General features: G+C 48.7%; 1 protein-coding gene across 3 annotated transcripts in view; it reads right to left on the minus strand.

The window, feature by feature from the left end:
* The window catches only part of dcc (DCC netrin 1 receptor), a 93094-nt gene that overhangs the window by 40991 nt on the left and 32406 nt on the right, over positions 1-19697 (minus strand). For 2 of the 3 annotated variants that reach the window (XM_086134968.1, XM_086134966.1), the window contains 5 exons: positions 17319-17469; positions 16729-16865; positions 8655-8809; positions 7963-8083; positions 1896-2154 (listed from right to left, as the gene is read on the minus strand). In XM_086134968.1, the coding sequence (XP_085991094.1) occupies positions 1896-2154; positions 7963-8083; positions 8655-8809; positions 16729-16865; positions 17319-17469 (823 nt within the window). The remainder of the gene's footprint in view (positions 1-1895; positions 2155-7962; positions 8084-8654; positions 8810-16728; positions 16866-17318; positions 17470-19697) is intronic. The other variant, XM_086134967.1, reaches the window with a different exon arrangement.

Consider the following 19697-nt stretch of genomic DNA (forward strand, 5'->3'; position numbering starts at 1 on the left):
GGCAAAGTGGTCAACAATGCGCCAAGTGTTCCAAGGATCAACGTGAAAAAAAAAAACTGCACCGGCAGCAACGGACTCAGTGACGCGCTCCCCTTCTAGGCTCGGCACGTACTGCGTGCCGATCGACCAGAAGACATAAAACATGTCGTTTCGCCCACGGCCGCGGCTCAGCACCGCGTCGTTGCGCGGACGCCGCCAATTGGGTCGCCCAACGACGCATTGCGTTGGATTTCATTTGAAATAACCGGAGCATTTTCTTCTCTCTCGCAGGCTCTCCCCATCACTGCCGTCTTCATTCATGCAAGTTATTAGGACTGACAAAAGCATGTGTATCCTCTGCCGGGTTTTGACGACTGACAAAAACCTGTCCGCTTATTTATTTATTTTTGGAAGTCTTTAACGACTGGCAGATTTTGCGCCGTTTCGTGGGGGAAACTCAAAGGCTCTTGAGGCCACCCTAACACTCCGATTCCTAAAATGCTGCGGGCTGCTCGATCCCTCAGGTAACAAAGCTTAAAAGCCTGGACGTGAAAGCATTCAGCCGCAGCTCCAACCGTCAGAGGTTACCATTTAACATCGGCGGGGGACTTGCCAATGTCACCCGGAGGAGGGTTTTCGCTAAACGCGCCGCGCGCGGCAGAGCCGCGATGAAGGGATATAAGGACCGTCTCAGGACAAACCGTTAGTATGTCGGTAGTGTCGGTTTTGAAAATGAAAGGCGAAGAGTAGTGTCGGCGCCAACACCCCATCCTCGGATCGCTCGGCGCATCGCACACAAAGTCGTGCTTAAATCACTGCCCGGCAACTCGAAACCGGGAAGGTGTAACCGGCGATGCTAAAACTTTGATTACCTTTTCATTTGCCGTCCGCATTTTCTTAGCGCCCAATTAATTGAAGCCGTTAAGTTCTCCTCATGGATCGCAGCTCGAGCGCAAGCCTCTCTTTATTGCTCTTTGTGAACAGAGACGGCCTTGAAATGGGCCCCGGGGTGAAATCATCTGAGCGCGGTATTGATAGCGGCGCCCTTGGCAAATTAAGACAACAGATTTAGTTTCATCTAGGGCAACATAAGCATGATGTTGTGGTGCTCTTTACATCACGGGCAAAGTAATGGTGCGAGAGCGACAATTCTGTGCCCGGACCGGATGGGATTAGACGTCCTTTTCATTCCGTTGACTGGGAGTGAAAATGGAAAATTTGCACGCCCAAATGGCTTGATGTCAGTCCGAGGTTACTCACGATGGGGCCCGCTTCACAATTTGTTCATTCTGTGGCCAAGGGGTCGCGGGCTACGTGCGGGCCCATCGAGTTGTTCCGCGCCAAACTCATCCCGTCGTGCCTTAATGGCGGTTGCTTTGCGCACCGAGTCGCAGGCGTGCTAGAAAAAGTCAAATCAAATAAAAACAGTGGGAAGTTGGGCAAATGCTCAATATGAACGCGTTTTTTTTTTCATATGTAAACAATCAAACGAGTGTTAATTTCATCACATTGAATGATGAAACGTATATTGGCCGGCCTCTCGTCACCCGAGACGGCGCCAGCGCTAATATTAGCCGCTGAATTTTTTTTTGGAATATTGGGAACAACCGGCATTCCAGCCGTACCAAATTGGCATTCGCCGGTTTCCGTAACGCGTAATACGGACAATCGGCATCATCTGCCAGCTCTCCTAACACGGATTTAGACCGATTTGTGAATATTTCAGAGAAAAGGGGCCTTTTTGGTGCATGGAAAAGGGTTTGGCTCTTTGTTCAGGAAAGACAAATCTTTTCATACTTTTGTTCCGTGTATAAATCGACGATGCGTTTACGGGGAACATACTGAAAGGGTTGGCCGGGAGAAACAGACGGAGAACCACAGACAAACGGAATCAAGACAACTCAAGTCGGGTTTACCTTTCAATGCCATCTTGGGAGTAATAAACACCGTAAGTCTGTATAGATCCTCCCGTGTCCTGCGGGGGCCGCCAGCTGAGTCGGACAAATCGGCTGGACACTAGGACAGGGACCAGGTCGCGGGGGGCAGAGGGGAGGGCAACGCCTGGGCTGGGGGACACTGGTGGGGGATCAGAGGAGGAGGAGTAAGTCAAAGGGGTGCCGGAAGGAGCGGGCGGAGCAGGAGGAGGTGTGTGGACGGGTCGAGACTGAGTGGCTTCTGTCAACGGTTGGTCCAGGGTTGAGGGGGGGGGGGGGGGGGGGAACGAGATGCGGAGAGGGAGGAGGGAGAGGACCACAGCGGGAAATGGAGGAGAGGAGGTAGCGAGGCAAAGCAAACGCAAAAGGACAAAATAATGGATGAGAGGAACAAATCAGGAACATAAAAGACAAGAAGGAAGAAAAAGGAGGAAGAAGAAGAATGGTAAAGAAGATCCCAGACAAGAAAAAATAGTGGCAGAGATTCTTGCATACACATACACACACACACACACACAGGAGCTAATTCGAAGATATTCAACATTTTCAAGTCAAAATACACAGAAAACAAATTCATCCTAGAAGATTTGTCACTTAAGGGGGGGGGGCAGCTCATTTCCTATCAATGCCTCAAACATCAATAAACTCAAATAGGCAAAAATGGCAGGACAAAAATCAAGGCTGGGTTTTCATTGCCCATCTTAAACATCCCAAATCCATTTCAATGCATTCAATATCACCCACGTCTGACGATGCCGTGCTCACATTTAGCATGCGCGCACGCTGCGAAATGAATGCAACAAAGTACACACGCGCACACACACACACACACACACACACAAGTGACAACAATGAGCAGCATCTTTTGATGCGTGGCTTGCAATTCCCTTCGGTTATACATTACGGCTGCAAGATATTAGTTTAAAAAAAACAACAACGTGATATGCTTGTTGAATACAGCGATATCAATATGACTGCGATATTTGACGCGGACCCAAAGAAATTACATTTGTACTCATTTTTAATTTACCAATAGAAATCTCTCTCTCTCTCTCTCTCTCTCTTTTTAAATGGTGATGTTGTTTTTTTTTCCATATGTGCCCTTTGATACGCCGGAGACCAGACTCCGTTTCATATTCAAAGCCAAGTGGGATAGTCTCCAGCTTTCCTTTGACCTCAATGAGGATAAGCGGTACAGAAAATGGATGGATAAGTGTTTGGAGGTGTGGGGTGGGCGTGGGGGGGGGCGCGCAAACCAAAACACAGGCGCAAACCAAATGAAGCGTTTCAAGATAAAACTGACATTAAACATCCCTCGGACTGCGAATCTCTTCTGCATCGTTAACCGATTGAAATCCGATTGGCTCCCGGGATCAAAGTACGTGTTGCTTAATTCCATCGGTGCCGTGACACCTCAAAGCACACGCGCAAGGATGAGGAGACCCAGACGGTAAAAGAAGCAAATGGAAGAAAATGTCATGAAAGTCAATGAAGGTGGTGAAGGTGATTGGGCGTCGGTCAAAAAAGACGATAACAGGACACAACAACAACAACAAAAAAAAGGACGTGAGAGAGCGCGTTGTGACCAGTGAGAACAAAGCTCCCCTCGTCACTATGAGAAGAGATGGCGGTGTGTTTTTTTTCCCTGCTCGCCAGAAAGCAAAGGAGGCTCTGAGTCGTGTCTCGGCCAGGAATGGACGAGTCGGCAAAATAACAGTCAACAGAAGAAGAGCAGGAGAAAAGTCTCGATGAAGGTTAACGCAACACTGCAGTCTGTCTGAATCCAAATCAGATGCACCCAACGTGCACGCGCACTCACACACGCGCGCTCACGCACAAATAAACGTTTGTTTTCCCATCAATATGTTGCTTTTCTACAAGCTAATCTGCATTTATATCGTTTGGGCTGCCCCCGCGTTCTTTTGGGAACTCTTGTTTCCACTGCCAAAAAGTGTGACTTTGTTTCCGTTTATTTGTCATTTAAGAAAAAACAAACAAACAATCAACGCAACGAACTGATGCAACTTTAAAAAGAACGGAAAAAAAATATATACAAAACCAAATGCGACAATGAAAATTGTATTCCTCAGCCGGCAAACAATTGCACTTTACACATTGATCTCATTTTTAAAATGGTCTGCAAAAGAGCAATCTCGCGTAGGACGCCGGAGATAGATGAAATCCACGTCACTGAATATTATCCATAGATGGCTCCCTCATCCGGCGTCTTTGTAACTAACCTCTGTTTATGCAGAAGCGGCTGCCGCGCTTGTTGGCTCTCCAACTTCACCCCGCTTCAAAATTCATACTTCTCTTTTTCTCCCTGCACTCAATTTCAGGGCTCATTTCAGCCAGCTGCCGTTAAAACCGCGCTCACTACGCACTCAGACACACAAACGCGCGCACCTACATTCTGCTTAAATTCCGCAAGCGTTTTTTTTTTTTTTTTTAGTCCCGTAAATCTCCGCCACTGCGCGTGACTGAATATCATCACAGAATAGCGTGTGCACGTGCATGCGCATGCGCGTTGGATATGTATGTGGAGATGAAAGTTAAATAGATGTCAAACTAAAGTTTCCATAGCCGGGAGGTCGTTGGTCTGCTGTTTTGTTTTGTTTTTCTAATTTACGTTCAGCATTGCCTTCTTTTTTAATTTGGAATGAGTGATTTTAGTAACTGTAGTCATTTAAAACATTTTCATTTTTCAATTGGAATGATTTTTTTCAAGCCCCGCCCCCAACCTTCAAAATAATGAAGTAAAACAAACAAAAGAAATGGAACTGTCATTGTTTTGGACAAATGACACCTTATGTCACCTCCACTAAAGAAAAAATGCAGTTTGTGCTTGTCTGGAGGAGGCCATGTATCCAGCATTCCCCCCCCCCCCCCCCTTTCTAATTTCGCTAGAATTGCACAGCATTTCCCTGTAACATTGCAACAAATAACATATGAATCATATCAACAAAATGCCGTTCGTCTTTGCGCAGGATGTCGTTCTTTATGAAGGCAGACTATTTGGTGCCAATCCAAATTAGGAGCGTTTCGTTTTGGCAAAGGTTTGCGCTGCGCCCCCCCCCCCCCCCCCCCCCCCGAGTGCCAATCCAGCAAAATACTCTTTCCTCGTCTAAAAAAACGACAATCGTTGAAATGTCCTCCATCTGCGTTACGTTAAAGATGATGTCCAGGTTCCATGATGTCGCTATGACAACCGAGAACACAATGTGAGCTTATTATGGGCTGTGGAATTCTGGCAGAGTTGCTCCCTTTAACGTTCACATAAATCAAAAGCGATTCACAACGTCTCCTCGCCGCGCGTTCGCCCGCGCAGACGCATATTCGCACACGGCTGGCGTTAGCTCATCATGAACAATTAGGAGCTGGCTGCCCGAGTCAAGTAGCCACGACATCTTCTTAAATGCCGTGCGCCGGTCAACGCGCATGGGGAAGAATTGCGTAAGGAACCACATGAAATGTTGCCGTACGGTAACCGATATGTTTATTTGTTTGGCTGTTGGCTACCGACGGAAAAACGGAAGGGCCGCGTTGAAATCCGTCTACTTTTTGGCGCACGCTAAAGTCTGTCAAGAAAGCAATTAGCGGTATGTATCGTTTGTACTGCCGAGTTAATTTCATCGGCGTTGCCTTCTGTGAAAGGTGTGGAGGCAAATAGTTGAGGACAACATCGTCGCTTTTTGTCAGCACATTTCTAAGAGTGGAGCTCAGCGTGAAGGACACGAGTCAGTCAATAACTTTGTCATGCATACACAAACACTCAACATGCGGTCTTCCTTCCCGTGATGAGTGATGGAAGGGAATGAACGGCAGGTGTTTCATCACAAAGGAGATCAATTTTGCAAGTGACAACACACGCACACACACACACACACACACACACACAGCATGGTGACAACACGCCGGTGGAGGCAGTGAGGTACAAACCCCCCCCAACCTCTACCTGATTGATTTTCAAGTACGCACACACACACACCGTACAGATGACCTTCTATTTTCGACAATCGATAAAAGCAGGCGTCGTGGAAGAAGCGAAGGCGAATATTTCCCTTCATCCGCGCACTCCCATTTGGGGTCTCCTGCAGTACGCGAACGATGGGAAAGTAACGCTCGAGCGAAGCGGCCTCGTCGGATGAGAAACAAAAAGGGCGATTCCGTTCATAGAAGGAGAGGTCGGTTGATGAGGGAAGGAGGAGTCACCGCAGGATTGAAAACTCGGGCGTCCAAACGACAAAACAAACAATCTTTCGTCATCGATTGTTCAGCGGAATTGGAATTTCGTGACGTTTGCCGTTTTGCGGGTGTCGCCGAGTGACCGCTTTGAAAAAGACACTCGGCGGGCGGCGGGCGCGTCTTCAGCCCGCAATAACCATTTGGATCGGTGATGTTTCGGAGTCAAGCGTGTCACTCCGGTTGATGTGGCACCGTGCGGCGCCACGCTTTAAGGCGGGCTTCTTGTAGTCTTTGCAAATAGTTGTACTTTCACTTCAGTCCTATTTGGACAGCGCGCACACACACACACGCGCACGCACGCACACGCACACGCACACACGCCAAGTCAGGGAGTCAAGAAGTCTTCATTCTTGCAATGTCAGGCAAACACTTAATATGTATCGCTACCTACACGCACTAAAATGAAGACTGGAGGGTCTATTGTCACCATGGTAACAGACAGAGGGCCCACGCCCCCCATATACGCCATCCCCCTGCAGACTACACATGCAAACACACACACACACACACACACTCCTGTTGCAGATTGGAATGTGTACGTGCATGGACTGTGTGTCCATGCATTTAGGGTGACAAAGTAAAAGCATTTCTCTGTGTGTGAGAGATAAAGTGTGTGTGTGTGTGTGCGTGTGCGCGCGGCGGGTTTACTCGGGTCAGCCACTAACAGTGGAATACAAATCTGTCATGGATGACACACTTTCTCATCTTGCGCTCCAACTCGGGCTGCCCTTGGCTTGACCCCCCCCCCCCCCCACCGTTTCTGTCTCTCATTCATTTCTCCTTTTCACTCTTCCGTCCCTCTCTCGCTCTTTCCGTCCATCCCCTCGCCTCCCGTCGTTCCAAAAGCCACGCGTTTGAGTCGAGCGATCGGGGTTCATTTTCTATGCGCTCCCCCGTTTTACCGTTGGCCATTCATCCCATTCAGCCCGATCGTCAGACAAACCCGTTTCACCAAGCGCAGAACGATCTGCGCATTGGCGCCCTTCGCTCCTTTTCCCGTCCGTCCGTCCCCGGTGACTTCGGCGAGGCGAAGCCTCTTTTAACTTCGTAACGTCGTAGTTCGGCTCGCTACTTTTACAAAGTTACCGTAGCTGGCCCGACGCCGCGTTTGAAATCATTTCATTTATGTTTGTAGTCATGGCATACGGCCGAGCGAGAATACGCCAGCGGTGGCACGTCGGAGGATGTGAAGTCAATAAACTGCGGGCGTTTGCATGCGCTCGTAGGTCGGTCGGTCTCGAGAGCCACTCAAAGGATCAAGTGACCTGCAGTTGTCAAGGGTAACAAGGTGGTATGCCGACATTCACACAAAGACACAGAAACACGCTGATTTCTCACGGGAACCTTGATTGGGCACTGCGCGGACTGCTGGGATGTGCGTTTCCCGTGGCGATAAGAACCAAGCGATAACGACATCCATCTGACCCTCCTCATGTTTCCCTGCGCGCGTGTGCGCGCGCGTGTGTGTGTGTGTGTGTGTACGCTTATATATTGCCATCTGTGTCACTGGCTCGGGGGGGGGGGGCAGCAAAACACTGGAGAGTTATGAGATGAAGAAAGGAAGAAAGAACGAAAGAATACACGGGATACAAATATACGAATAGATGACTAAGGTGAAATATTACTTAGGTCACAGATTGGTAAAGGTTCATTTTAAGAGACTTTCGGCAGCTGGATTTGACAGCTCTGTCCGACGGGACGATTGAAAACGAGGCTGATATGACCGATAGTTTATTTATGAATACAAAAGAAAGCATGTTTAGCCCCACACACACCCACACGCACACACACACACACTTCCTACCTGGCTCTCGGAGCAGCAGTTGAGCCATGGCCTGTGAGCTGCCGGCAATGTTCTCTGCCACGCACTGATAAAATCCTTCATCCGACTTGACCAAACCGAGAATCTGCAGGTTACTGCCATCCTAAATCGCAAAAAAAAAAAAAAAAAAAAAACCAGACAACAATGTCATGAGCCCAAATCAAAGGGAGCTTGCGAACAATTAGCGGGCGATGGCGTCAATGTGTGTGATGTGGAATTACCAAGTATGAGTAAAACTCAAATATATTCATTAGGTAGAATACTCTCTTATCCCCTCACGACAGTCGAATGTCAGGTATATACTGTAAATATCATTTTTTTTCCCACATTTAAATGATAAGTGACTACTTCCTCGCATCTTTCCTTCTTGAGGTAGCTGCTACTGCCTTCAGCGCTCCTACAACGCTACCAAAAAAAAAAAAGAAAAAAAAAACCTGGAGTACGTGCCCATTTTTCAGTTCCTTGAGGATCATTAACGCGATGTCTTCATAAATCAGCTCTGGGGCACAAAGTGGAACAAACTATTTTGGCCTCTAAATCTTTATTCGCTCCAGTGTTTTGAAGGGGAACGGTGTTACTCTTTTAATCGTAAACAGTTTATTTGGATCTTAGAGAAAAGTTCTGCAGTACATGTGTTTTTGTTTTTGTTTTTCTCCGCGCTACTTTGGGCTCACCACGATTTGGAAATAGTCACTGGGGATAACCTCCTCCCCGTTCTTCATCCAGCGTATGGTCGGCGGCGGGTTCCCCGTCGCGGCGCACTCCAGCTCGATGTCAGTGGATTCCGAGGCGTACGTGTTGGTCGGATAGTTGAGGAATTGTGGCGGAACTGCAGAAGGAAACAAACAAATAAGAAACGGGGAGAATATCCAAACCCCCGAATAGCCTTCTGCTTACTTTTGTAGCATGTGATCACCAGTATGCATGTCAGTCTGTGTCTCATGTGACCACCTTTGCTTTTTTTTTTTTTTTTCACCTCAGGAGTACGCATGAGCTAATCTGAACAACAAAAAAAAAAAAAATCAAATAAAAATCACATAGAAAACAACTTGGGCCGGACGGCGCTTTTATGATGGAAGAGAAAACATGAAATAATGTGTCAACCTTCCCGGGAGCGGCCGGCCGAGAATGATTACCCAAAGGGGCACAGCAACCATTCATACAAGTTGTCACAAAAGAACCCGAGCCAACAGCTCAACAACTGCACGGCTCTCCTGTCGAAGGTCGGCGTTCAGGACTCAGCGGTGAGGAAGAGATTGGGCGGAAATGACAATCGTGGCGGCGTTCCAAGGCGAATGCCAAAAATAACCAAAAGGCTCGGCTTACTTTTGCAAAAAAATCGCAACGATTCCCAAGACTTTTGTCCAAATATTCCACCCGACGGTGAATTTTGCTCTTTAGCAGAAAATCCCGAAAGGAAAATTGTCTGTCCTCCAGTTTGCGACCTTGCGCCGAAGTGCACTCCGGTTCTGCAGGAGGGCAGCGATCCAAAACACACGAGCGATTCAATTTCTGAACGGCTTGAAAATAAAAATGAAAGTTTGGGCGCGGCCTCGGACGTAAACCCCATTGTGCTGTCGTGTCATGACCTTAAAAAGACCCTTTATGCTCCAGCGCCCTGTTGAATTTTCCAAAACGCCAAACAACCTGTCCGCAAACGCGGGAGTGACATTCAGCAATGTCACGTCACTGTCGCACGCACTTAGAGGAGTCCACGCTGTGGAAGCTTTGAGACAGTAAACTGCCCCCCGACCCACCCCTCAAAAAAAAAAACACATACAGAAGAATGCAGGAAGAATGAAAGAGGAGTCGGAACGATTGAGACTTAATTACAGTGATGTAAAAATAAATCTAAAAAAACAAAAACAAAGGTGCAGTCGGGTCATGAACACGGGTACAACTATCAAGAAATGTCAAGTGGAACTCGAGTTAGAAATAAGACGAGATGTGTGCGTTTGCCATCAATACGTCATTATCTGGGGGGGGGGGGGGGGTAACTTTAGAACTGTCGCGATGCTCTAATTAAGGAAGAACGATTTCCTTTAACCACAGAGCTGTCGCGGCGACACCGACGACGACACACCCGCACGCAGCAACTCCCATCGAAGCACACGTCCTGGAATGAGCCCAAGACACACGAAAACAGAAGCCGGCGTCTTTTTTGGAAAGCTCGATGACAGCGCTGTCCAAATGCGCTCCTCCGGGGCCGCTCTCATGCACGCTTGAGAGGTTTCGCCGCTCCGACGCACCCGATTGAAACGATCGGGATCGTTATCGGGCTTCTGCAAAACTTGCCGATGCGGGATTGCGTCCCTCGAGGTCCGGATTTGGACAGCCCCGTGCTTAAAAAAAAAAAAAAAAAACGACCTCAACGAAACTCAAATCAGTAAGAGTCGCAGATCAGAGGAGAAATGTCCCTTCAGAAAAGATGCGGAGGTGTGCAGTAATTGTACATTTTACAAAAACATTCACTCAACCAGTGTTCATTTTGACAGTACACTGAATTTAGTTTTAGCCATCGTCTTTGGACTCCGATTGATTCAAGTTTTCGTCATAATTTAGTCAATTTAGTTTGCTCCGCAATCGAACTCTCGCGGTCCTCTTTGCAGCGCGCTTGCGCCGTTGCTAGTTCCGGCCCGGTGCCCAGATGAGCAGCAGCACCGAAATTGGCTCTCGCTCTGGTGCTTGAGAGCGGCGCTTAAGATGGCCCCAATTATTGGTTAAGCCAGAAGAGCGATGGCGGATGCGCCCAGCTAGCGCGCCATCTCAAATTCGCGGCCGGCCTTTTGATCATCTACAATGAGGAGGAAAGAGAGACGCGTTTGCCGATTGCATGTCGCCGGCTCTCATATACGACGTACAAGCGGAATCGAAGCTATGCCAAGTTTCCTAGCAGAGGCTTACGGCGCATTATTAATATTATTATTATTATTATTCATCCTCTCCTCTTTCATCTAGAACTGCTTCAGACAACAAAGTGTATGCAGAAAATTGGTGAAGATTGCACGACTGTCTGTGTCCTATGTGTTGTGTTGTGTTATTTTTGTTATTTTGACTTCAAGATGGCGCCGCGAGAGTGGCTGCCTTTCCGGCAGCTCCTATATTTTGTTCTTCTACTTCTTCCTTTCATAACTTTGCTGCTGCGAATTGGGAATTTCTCCGCTGCGAGACCAATAAAGGTTTTCTTTTCTTATTATTATTAACAGCGCAGGCGCTCTTGGGTCGACGTCGGCAGTGACATTTGGACGCTCGCGATTCTTTTGTGATTTCCGGCTACATCGATAAATGACTTTACAAGTCTCAAAGGAAAAAAAAATAATATTTGACTTGAAGTGAAGACTTTGCTTTCAATTTGGAATTTTAACAAGTGCCATACTACAGGTTGAACATCGATCACCTGGTCACCGCGTCGGCTTTCTTAGCGGCCCCTTTTCGCGTATCCAACGGCAACATGCAAGACATGAATACTGTATGTTTCCGCATCCTGAGGGAAACGGCTGAGGGGGGGAGCCATTCACATGTTAATGAGACGCATCAACAACCAGCTGACCTCCGACACACACACACACGCGACACACGCGCGCACAATCCAGTCCGGCTCGCCCGGACAATGGAGACGTCGGCCGTCACCTGGATACCGTCTGCTCCCGGTGAACAAAAAGGAGCGCTTGTGATTCACGCGCACGCGAGCACGCGCACACGCATTACGTCCGAGTATCAATGACGCCGCCTCTTTCTGCGCCAACTTCCACTCGGCATTCAAATGGAAATCAGCTCCATCATTTATTTCAATGAGCATCCGCATGCGTGTGTCTATCTTTGCGCGGAATGATAAAATCCGCCGAGAATCGAGCAGAGGACACTCGGGGCGCTATTCGGCGGAACTCTTCCTTCTCTCCCCGTGAAGGTAAACTCGTTAGCAGCCTCTTTAAATCCCGCACTAAACCGCACCGAAACGCGATTTGCGCACCCGAGCGCGTGTGATGTCCGAAATAACGGATGACCCCAAAAGCAACTATCACGCAAGAATGGGATTGCTAAAATGATTTTCAAGTGCCGTGGCGCTAGCGCGCCCGCGACCCTCGTGAGGAAAACAGATGGAGAGGGAAAATTGGGCAGGTGTTGTCAAAACAAAAGCAAGCGCAGTCACGCCGACAATGAGCCGACCGACACGAGTGAGTTGTCGGGACGGAGCAAATGCAAAACCGCGGGACCGCCGAGCCCGCTCGAAACTTCTCGAACTCCGTAAAGGAGATGAAAGGAAAGAAGGTATGCATCAAATGTGCATCATGCCGTGAAAAAAGTGCTTCTCCGAGTCACTTTTCCCAAGTTAACAAGTGTCACACATTGGATTGTGGTCAGTATTGGAGTTTGCACTGCCTTTTTAATCATATCAAAACAATAGATGCCTTTGCTCTCGTAACTCACTCCCGCTTCATTCGACTTCCGAGACTGTTCGCAGCGGGATCGGACGGTAAATATTTACCGTCGGCAATAAACTCGGAAGCCCCGGCGTCTGACGGCCCGGTTTAATTTTGTTCCCGCCGAGAGACACGACTGGGATGGGACACCTGAGGCCAGTCTTAACCGTCGGTCTCAGTCGGAGCTGTCCGGCGGGAGCAGCGGCTTCGGCAAAGCCGCCGCGGACGAACGACTGGAAGGAAGCTGACAAATGGGACGCCGGTAAGAGACACGCAACCAAACCGGGCCGGGAGAGTTCAACGAGTGCTCGATAGTCGGCAAGAGCGAACGGAAGATAAAGGAACCTGAGCCGACCCCGCCTGACTATCAGCAAAAGGGGCACTTCGCACCGGACTGCTCATCAGTCAATTTCACGGCAACAAGGTACGCATGTAAAAAAAAAAAAAAAAGTGTCCATGTAATACGAAGCCATCACATTTTATTTGGTTTCACAATCACAACGGCCCTCTGAAGGAAACCAAAACTACGATGAGGCCCTCGACACCAAAACACCTCCTGCAGTAGAGTGAGACATACGATACCACTTTTAAGGCGCAACAATGTTTTTCACTCCGAGTGCGGAAGCTACAACGCCACAACAATCTCAAATCTAAAGGCACTGTTCAAATCTGTCCGACATCTACGCGCAGAAAAAAAAAAAAAAACGACATCTAGACCAAATATGGGAGGACAAGAAGACAGAAGGCAGTAAAAGGAACGACAATCCAAGGATTCATTCCTCCAAACATCGGGAAAGTCTGCCACTCCAAGAGAGACAGATGGTAAATATGAACAGATGTCTGGAAGTGATGAGCACGCGTTTGCTGGGTTTCGGACAAGATGCTTTTCTCCACAAGGTCACGTTCAGTCTGCCGAGTCCATTCGGAGCACTTTTTGGGCTCTCAACTAACGGCGCGGGATGGTAGCGTTAACCAAAGTGATCTAAAGCGGGCCGAGTCGCACTGAAAAGTCAAATCAAGTTGCGTTCTTCCCCTGGAACGTGATTGCGTTCACATCCCGGGTGACAAAGTTGAAGACACAAAGGTTGATTTTATTCATCAGCCACATGAAGAAGAAAGAAACAACAACCCTGCAGTGGTGCCGAATGAATCAGGGAGGGGCACTAGCCTCCACAGACCGAGATGGCTTAAACAGACTGAACACACAAGACCAAAAGGGACATTAATCCACGCACACGCACACTCAGAGTGACAACAAACAACAACAGGAGCAAACAGACCGCTTCACAAGCAGGAAGCGGGAAGGAGACGGGTGGCGCGGATGCGGCGCTTACTGCAGAGGCTGAAACAAGGCACCGATTTTAAGGTACCGAGGAGAAAGAAAACAGGGCGATCCTCGTGTCGAACGTTATTCTGAATGCAACATCTGTGACGCAGCGAAAGAAATTGCTACGGTCTGCCGAGACTGATTCTCAGCAACAGTAGAACGGATGAGAAACTAAAATATAAGGCAGAATTTGTGACCGTTTCTTCCCGCTGCTGGTTGGCCTGGCACTTTTTTTTTTTTTTTTTTTGGCAGGCAAAAATCCTCCCTTCTGATTTACCGAAGAGGGCCCCCCCCCCCTTCCCTTCCCTGCAGGAGCTCTGTGAAGCTGCCCCCCTTTTTGCTTTCATGTCTTCTCATCTGTGCCACAGTTTCTGGGTAGTGGTGGCGGGCCGCCAAGCACCGCAGCAGGAGAGCTTGGCATCTTCATATATCTTCATATATCCATATTAACACAACGTAATTCAATTCACAGGGGTTGTGATACCGCAGAAGAACCCCGCAACCGTTCCGCATTTAAATGTCGACTCATTTCCCGAGGGCAGATTGGTAAACAATATGTGAAGTGAGTGGCTCATCCTTGTCAAAGGACCGCCTAGAAGGTGAGGGAGGAGATATCGGGAGGTGACCGCAACATATGCGACGTGTCGGATTTTAGGACGGCGATACTTTGACGAGAAATGGGCAGTGGCGTGAGTAATAGCACCTGCCGTTGTTCCGTTTGCCTTTTTCTGGCTTCATTAGGTTTCTAAAAGGAACTAGCTAACGAGCCGGCTCGCTCTGGTTATCCGAGGACATAACGTCCCGTCCATTATCCTTATCATCTTATCGTGGAGTGAGCATCGAATAGCATCAGCAAGCTACGGCTAACCGTCGGTCTTGAACAGCCCTCACTTGGAAAAGAAAGAAAAAAAAAATAAAAGCTTACTTGAGCGTTGGCTAACATACGACACAACCGTCCACATTTCTTTGAGACGCACTCGGTGCGCTTGACGATTCGAGGAGCGAAAGCCAGGCCCGACCTGAGACCGCTTTGTTATATCGCGAGATAAGAGATCCCACAGAACCACGCGGAGAACATCGGACCAAGTGCGAAGCGGACGGAAGCGTGCCGTTCGCGCGCCGCGCCGGCAATTTTACACTTATTCATTCCAACTGACACCGCGTGAGATGACTCGCCTGCAACAGAAGGTCAAAGGAAGCTGGTGACTCGCTCGCACAAAAAAACGGAACGCCCGAGAGACCCAAAATGACTGCTCACGCTCCACATTTGAGTCCGTGAAGTTGCACACGAAGTCTTTCTCGACCAGAAGTGCGGTAGTTTCAAACTGGCTGTTGACTTTGCAAATGAGGGAAAACTGACCAAGCTCGCAGGTTGGCAAATTTTAGTCGGAACTTTGATTCCACGGTCAGGGGTCACTTTTGGAGGAGAGCGACATTTGCGCTAAGCCAGGAATCCATCCAACGGTCACGTCTCCGGTGGGGAGACCCCAATTGTTGCGCCTTTTCGCTATCTGCAGTGCGGGGGGGTAATGGCCTGAACAAACTTGAAATCAGTCCAGATTCAGAAATGAGTCCGACGGATTTAGGACTGGCCATGAAATGGGATTTTATTCGCCTGTGAAGGAAAGCTTGTCATGATTGTCTAAAAAAAAATGTTGATGTTGTGCGTTCCGTCAAGCGCTTTCTTACAGCTGCAGCGCTACATAAATAAAAAGGACTTGAGTTGATGTATGCCCAGGATATCTTTTTTCTTTTTTTTGAAACCGTGTTTCTCTTCCGGTACATTTTGAATTCAGAATGCTCACCTACAGATGAACTTTAAAAGAATGACCGAAGGCTGAACATTTTTGAAAACATTGCGTGTTTCCGAGGGGTGGCGGGCGGGATGCAATGTTTGGATCCGGAAAAATGCCAAACCTGAAATGGCGTGGCGCTCGTGTTGACAATTAACTCTCGTCGTCAGATTGATGCCGCCGCTGCTTCTAATTGAAAATCACACGATTGTGTTTGCACAGAGCGACTGATGACGGGCGCCTGTAAACAGAAGACGAACGCAGACGCGCTCCGAGGGGATGCCGAGACGACGACATGAAAGGACAGAAGAGTGGAGAGGGCCCAGCTCGGAGGGGGGGGGGGGGGGGGGGACTGCAAACACCCCAAGGTTAATTTGCAGATTTTCTCCCGAGTAGAACAAACAGCGGCTCCATCTGTTTGATTTCAACGGTGTTACAGGAAGCAAATAAGATCGTCGTTTCGATGGCAAGGGCGTCGGATTTAAAGTCAAATCCGATGCGGGCATCGTCTGGTGAGATTGTCAAGTGCGTGCATCGGTTTGCTGGCGACGCCACACCGAGCCATTTTCACATTCAAAACGGACTTCCCGAAGTGCAGTCCGGTATTTGCCGTCTGCGACCGGCCCAACGTCGTCATTTTGACTCAATCTCCGGTTGTCCACAAATCGACTCGGACCGGTTGACAGTTAAAATTGTCCCACTAGGATACGGAGACGAATTTTGGGATCCATAAATGGCAGGTAAAAGCCGGTCATTGGCAGAGGAAGTCGACGTTTACGACACTGATGCTCGCACGCTATTTGATGGAAGTTGACGGTCCTTTCGTAAATCGGCTTTCTTTCGTAAAAAAATTCCTTAACATACTCCTCTTCCATAAAACTCCTTTTATTTGAACATTACAGAGCCGCAGCACATTATCTACGGTAGCCGGCGGCATTTCACAGCAGCCGCATCCATTTTCTAATGCGCTTCTCCTCGGGGAGGCTCGCGGGAGCGTGCTGGAGCCGATCCCGGACGTTTTCATCGGGCAGCAGGCGGGGGGGGTCGACACCCTGAACCGCTTGCCGGCCAATCGCTCTGTGTTGTTGCGCAAATTCTTTTCTCTTTTCTCGGTATTATACTTTCAGCGCTTATCTTATTCTTAGCATCCAAAACGAATGCGGCAGCGCACAACAATACACGTGAAGAAGAAGAAGTCGTTTCTCACCCAGCACGCTGAGTTCTGCGCTGGCGGTGATGTTGTGGTTCTTGTTGGCAGCGGTGCAGGAAAAACTGCCAGAGTCGTCATCGGTGACGCTCCTGATGATCAGATTGCTGCCCGCCAACAGAGAATACTTCTTATTCCTACGGGGGGGCCAAGAGGTTTTCTATTATTGGCATGCGCACTCTTTTTTTAATCAAAGGATAACACAATTTGGACCGAGGTCACAGAACTGGAAAAACGGAAAGTCTTGATGTACAAAATGCATCGTTCCTCATCATGATCGCTTCTTCATCATTACAAGGACATCGTGGTGGTGGTGGGGGGGGGGGGGGGGGCAGTGTCCCTTGGATTGCCAAAAACACGGGCCGGCACATCCAAAGAACGGGGGTGTCAGATCCAGGTCCGGAAAGTAAAAAAACCCCGGCAAATTAGCCACAGGTGCTTCGCGTGCTCCTGGGGAGCTCATTTACCCGCCGCTCGAGTAGAAGGAGGCCGGGACTAAAACCGTGGCAGAGTTTTGACTTTCTGGATGTGGATTCGAAACCTCCGCCACATATCGGTCGGGCTCGAGTGGAGTTCGAACGCAGACGTACCACGTCTGGATCACTTCTTCACCTCTCCGCCACTGAATGCTCGGAGTGGGGTATCCGGAGGCGGAACATTCCAGCACGGCGTCCGTTCCCAGCGGCGCGGTCACTCTCAAAGGCCGCTGGAGAAACTGCAGGTTGCGGTTGACGCCGGGCTCTGAGTGAAAGAGAGGGAGAAAGATGTTGAAAAGGACTCGTTTGCCACGGCGGCTTTTTCCAGTGCAAACGTGGACCCTTTTCTCATCCGGACGCGATTTGTGCGCAACTTCCTATGCCTGCGGGGGGGGAGGGAAGCTTAGATGTCAGGATGCCCCTTGTGCACGGCTTCAACTCTCTGCGGAGTTTGCACTTTGTCCTTGAGCTTCAATCGGTAGCTTCGCTGGCTTCTAACCGCAAGCCAAAAAACGAGCTTCTTGGCTTCATCGAATGTGCAAACGGGAGAGCTCGTAAGTAAGTAAAACCGAGCACCGAGACTCACAACCTCGTCGGTAAAAATAAATGCGTCAGCAGTATTTCATGCCAATTTAACAACTTTGAACCGATGACCATAAAGCCGATCAAGCTCGGCAAAGGACAAAATGTAATCATTAGATTTGACTCTTTTTTTTGGGGGGGGGGGGGGTGAAATCAGTCACGCTTTGTCATTGTGTGAAAGGCAAGAGACAATGCATGAAAATGAACACAGTTACTGTATATGAAGGAATATAACACCAATGATTCCATTAATTCATTCAGTACCAGCCAATTCTGGACCAAGTCTGAAAGGACGTTAAAAAACGTCTTTGGGAGTGAATGAGTCAAAAATAAAAAAAATACATAACCCCCCCCCCCCCCCACCCCCCATCACAAGTTGCAGTGCATCGGCGAAGGGAAAACGAATAAAAATATCGGAAGATCACATAAAGACATTGTATTCAACGTTCCATCTCGCAACCGTTTTTCATTATGGAGTGTAACTTGCCCCATCGGGGGCGTGCGTCCAAAGTCTCCTGTAGTTTTTTCCATGTCAATTTTTGACAGCTTCTCCAGCCCCCGCCACTCTGGCCCATCTCTTATCCACAGCTGAGAGATGCACGCCGGTATTGTCACGGACGCTCGGCTTTCGAGCTTTCTGCATTGTTTCGGTTTGACAACAAGAGCTCACCCGTGCACTCGTCGTCTTTCTCCACAAGCGCAAATTCTACCAGCCCGCCAGGCATCTCTCCCACGCGGCTTACTTGTCACTTTCAATTTATTACCTCGCTGAATTATCTTACCGCGTTGGGTTTTGTGCCCGCTGACATCTTAAGCCGAATAAGGTGAACGCCAGGCAAGAACCGAGCACGATATACAGTACGTGTGTCCACATTTCGGATTTTCCTCTGGATTCATCAAACCTTTGGCAGGAGACGTTTGCGATTGTTCACCTTGCTTCATTGCTTTGACCGATCCTACCGCCCAAACCTTGCTGATCCACTTTTCAAGCAACCGACCTCCTGCGATGGACCAGTCATCGCGCGCGCGCGCGCGTGCATACGACGCACGCCGCTGCGCGCCGACGCACACGCAGCTAACATCTGGCGCTCCAGATTGCCATTCTTTGCCGGTGCCGTCGGTGAATTGTACATGAAGCCAACTTTGAATGACAATAACACCGGCAATTAAAAAAAAAAAAACTGCTCTGATGGCAAGCTGCAATTGCAACGACTGAGCGCCAACGACTTCCCGTGATGCAGGTCCTGCGCCAACGTAGGGTCAAAGGTGACCGGCGGTTTCATTTGATTTCATTTTTCAAATACTTTTTGGGTGAAAGTGAAACAGGCAGGTCGCGCTCAGGGTGCAGCGTGCACCAACACAAAAATATATCGTCTTAAAAACACCGCGGGCTACCGCTTAATGGCGATCCAGGTATCGGGCGCCCCGGCTGTAAATGAATTAGATGCTACTCTGAAAAAGCGGAGACGATCGCACTCGCAATCCTTCGACCCCGACTTGTAAATTCGATTGATTTTCAAGATTTTGCAGTCACGGGGTACAACGTTGTACAAAATCAAGGGAAATTAGTCATTTGGAGTGCTCCCGTTACAAGGCTGTGCACATTTCTGTCAAACAAAACGCTGGGAAAACAGAGCTAACTCACAGATGGAGTCTAGTCTGTCCGTCAGCCGAAGCGGTCACGTGAATACTTGACGGGAAAAATTCCTTCCCTCCCTCCTCTCTGTCTACATTGCACATGAAAGGGTCACGCCACATTGCACTCATGAATGACATCATTCGGAAGGGTTTTACATTTGGATGACAAGAAATTCAAACATTGACTTTGCACAAAAAAAAAAAAAAAAAACGGTTTAAAAATTGAACATTTTAACCCTGGATCAGATTTATACATACCCTCATTTCAATGGA

Source organism: Hippocampus guttulatus, chromosome 17 (assembly GCF_054856545.1).
Source record: "Hippocampus guttulatus isolate MCC_2025c chromosome 17, RoL_Hgut_1.0, whole genome shotgun sequence".
NCBI classification, from domain to species: Eukaryota; Metazoa; Chordata; class Actinopteri; order Syngnathiformes; family Syngnathidae; genus Hippocampus; species Hippocampus guttulatus.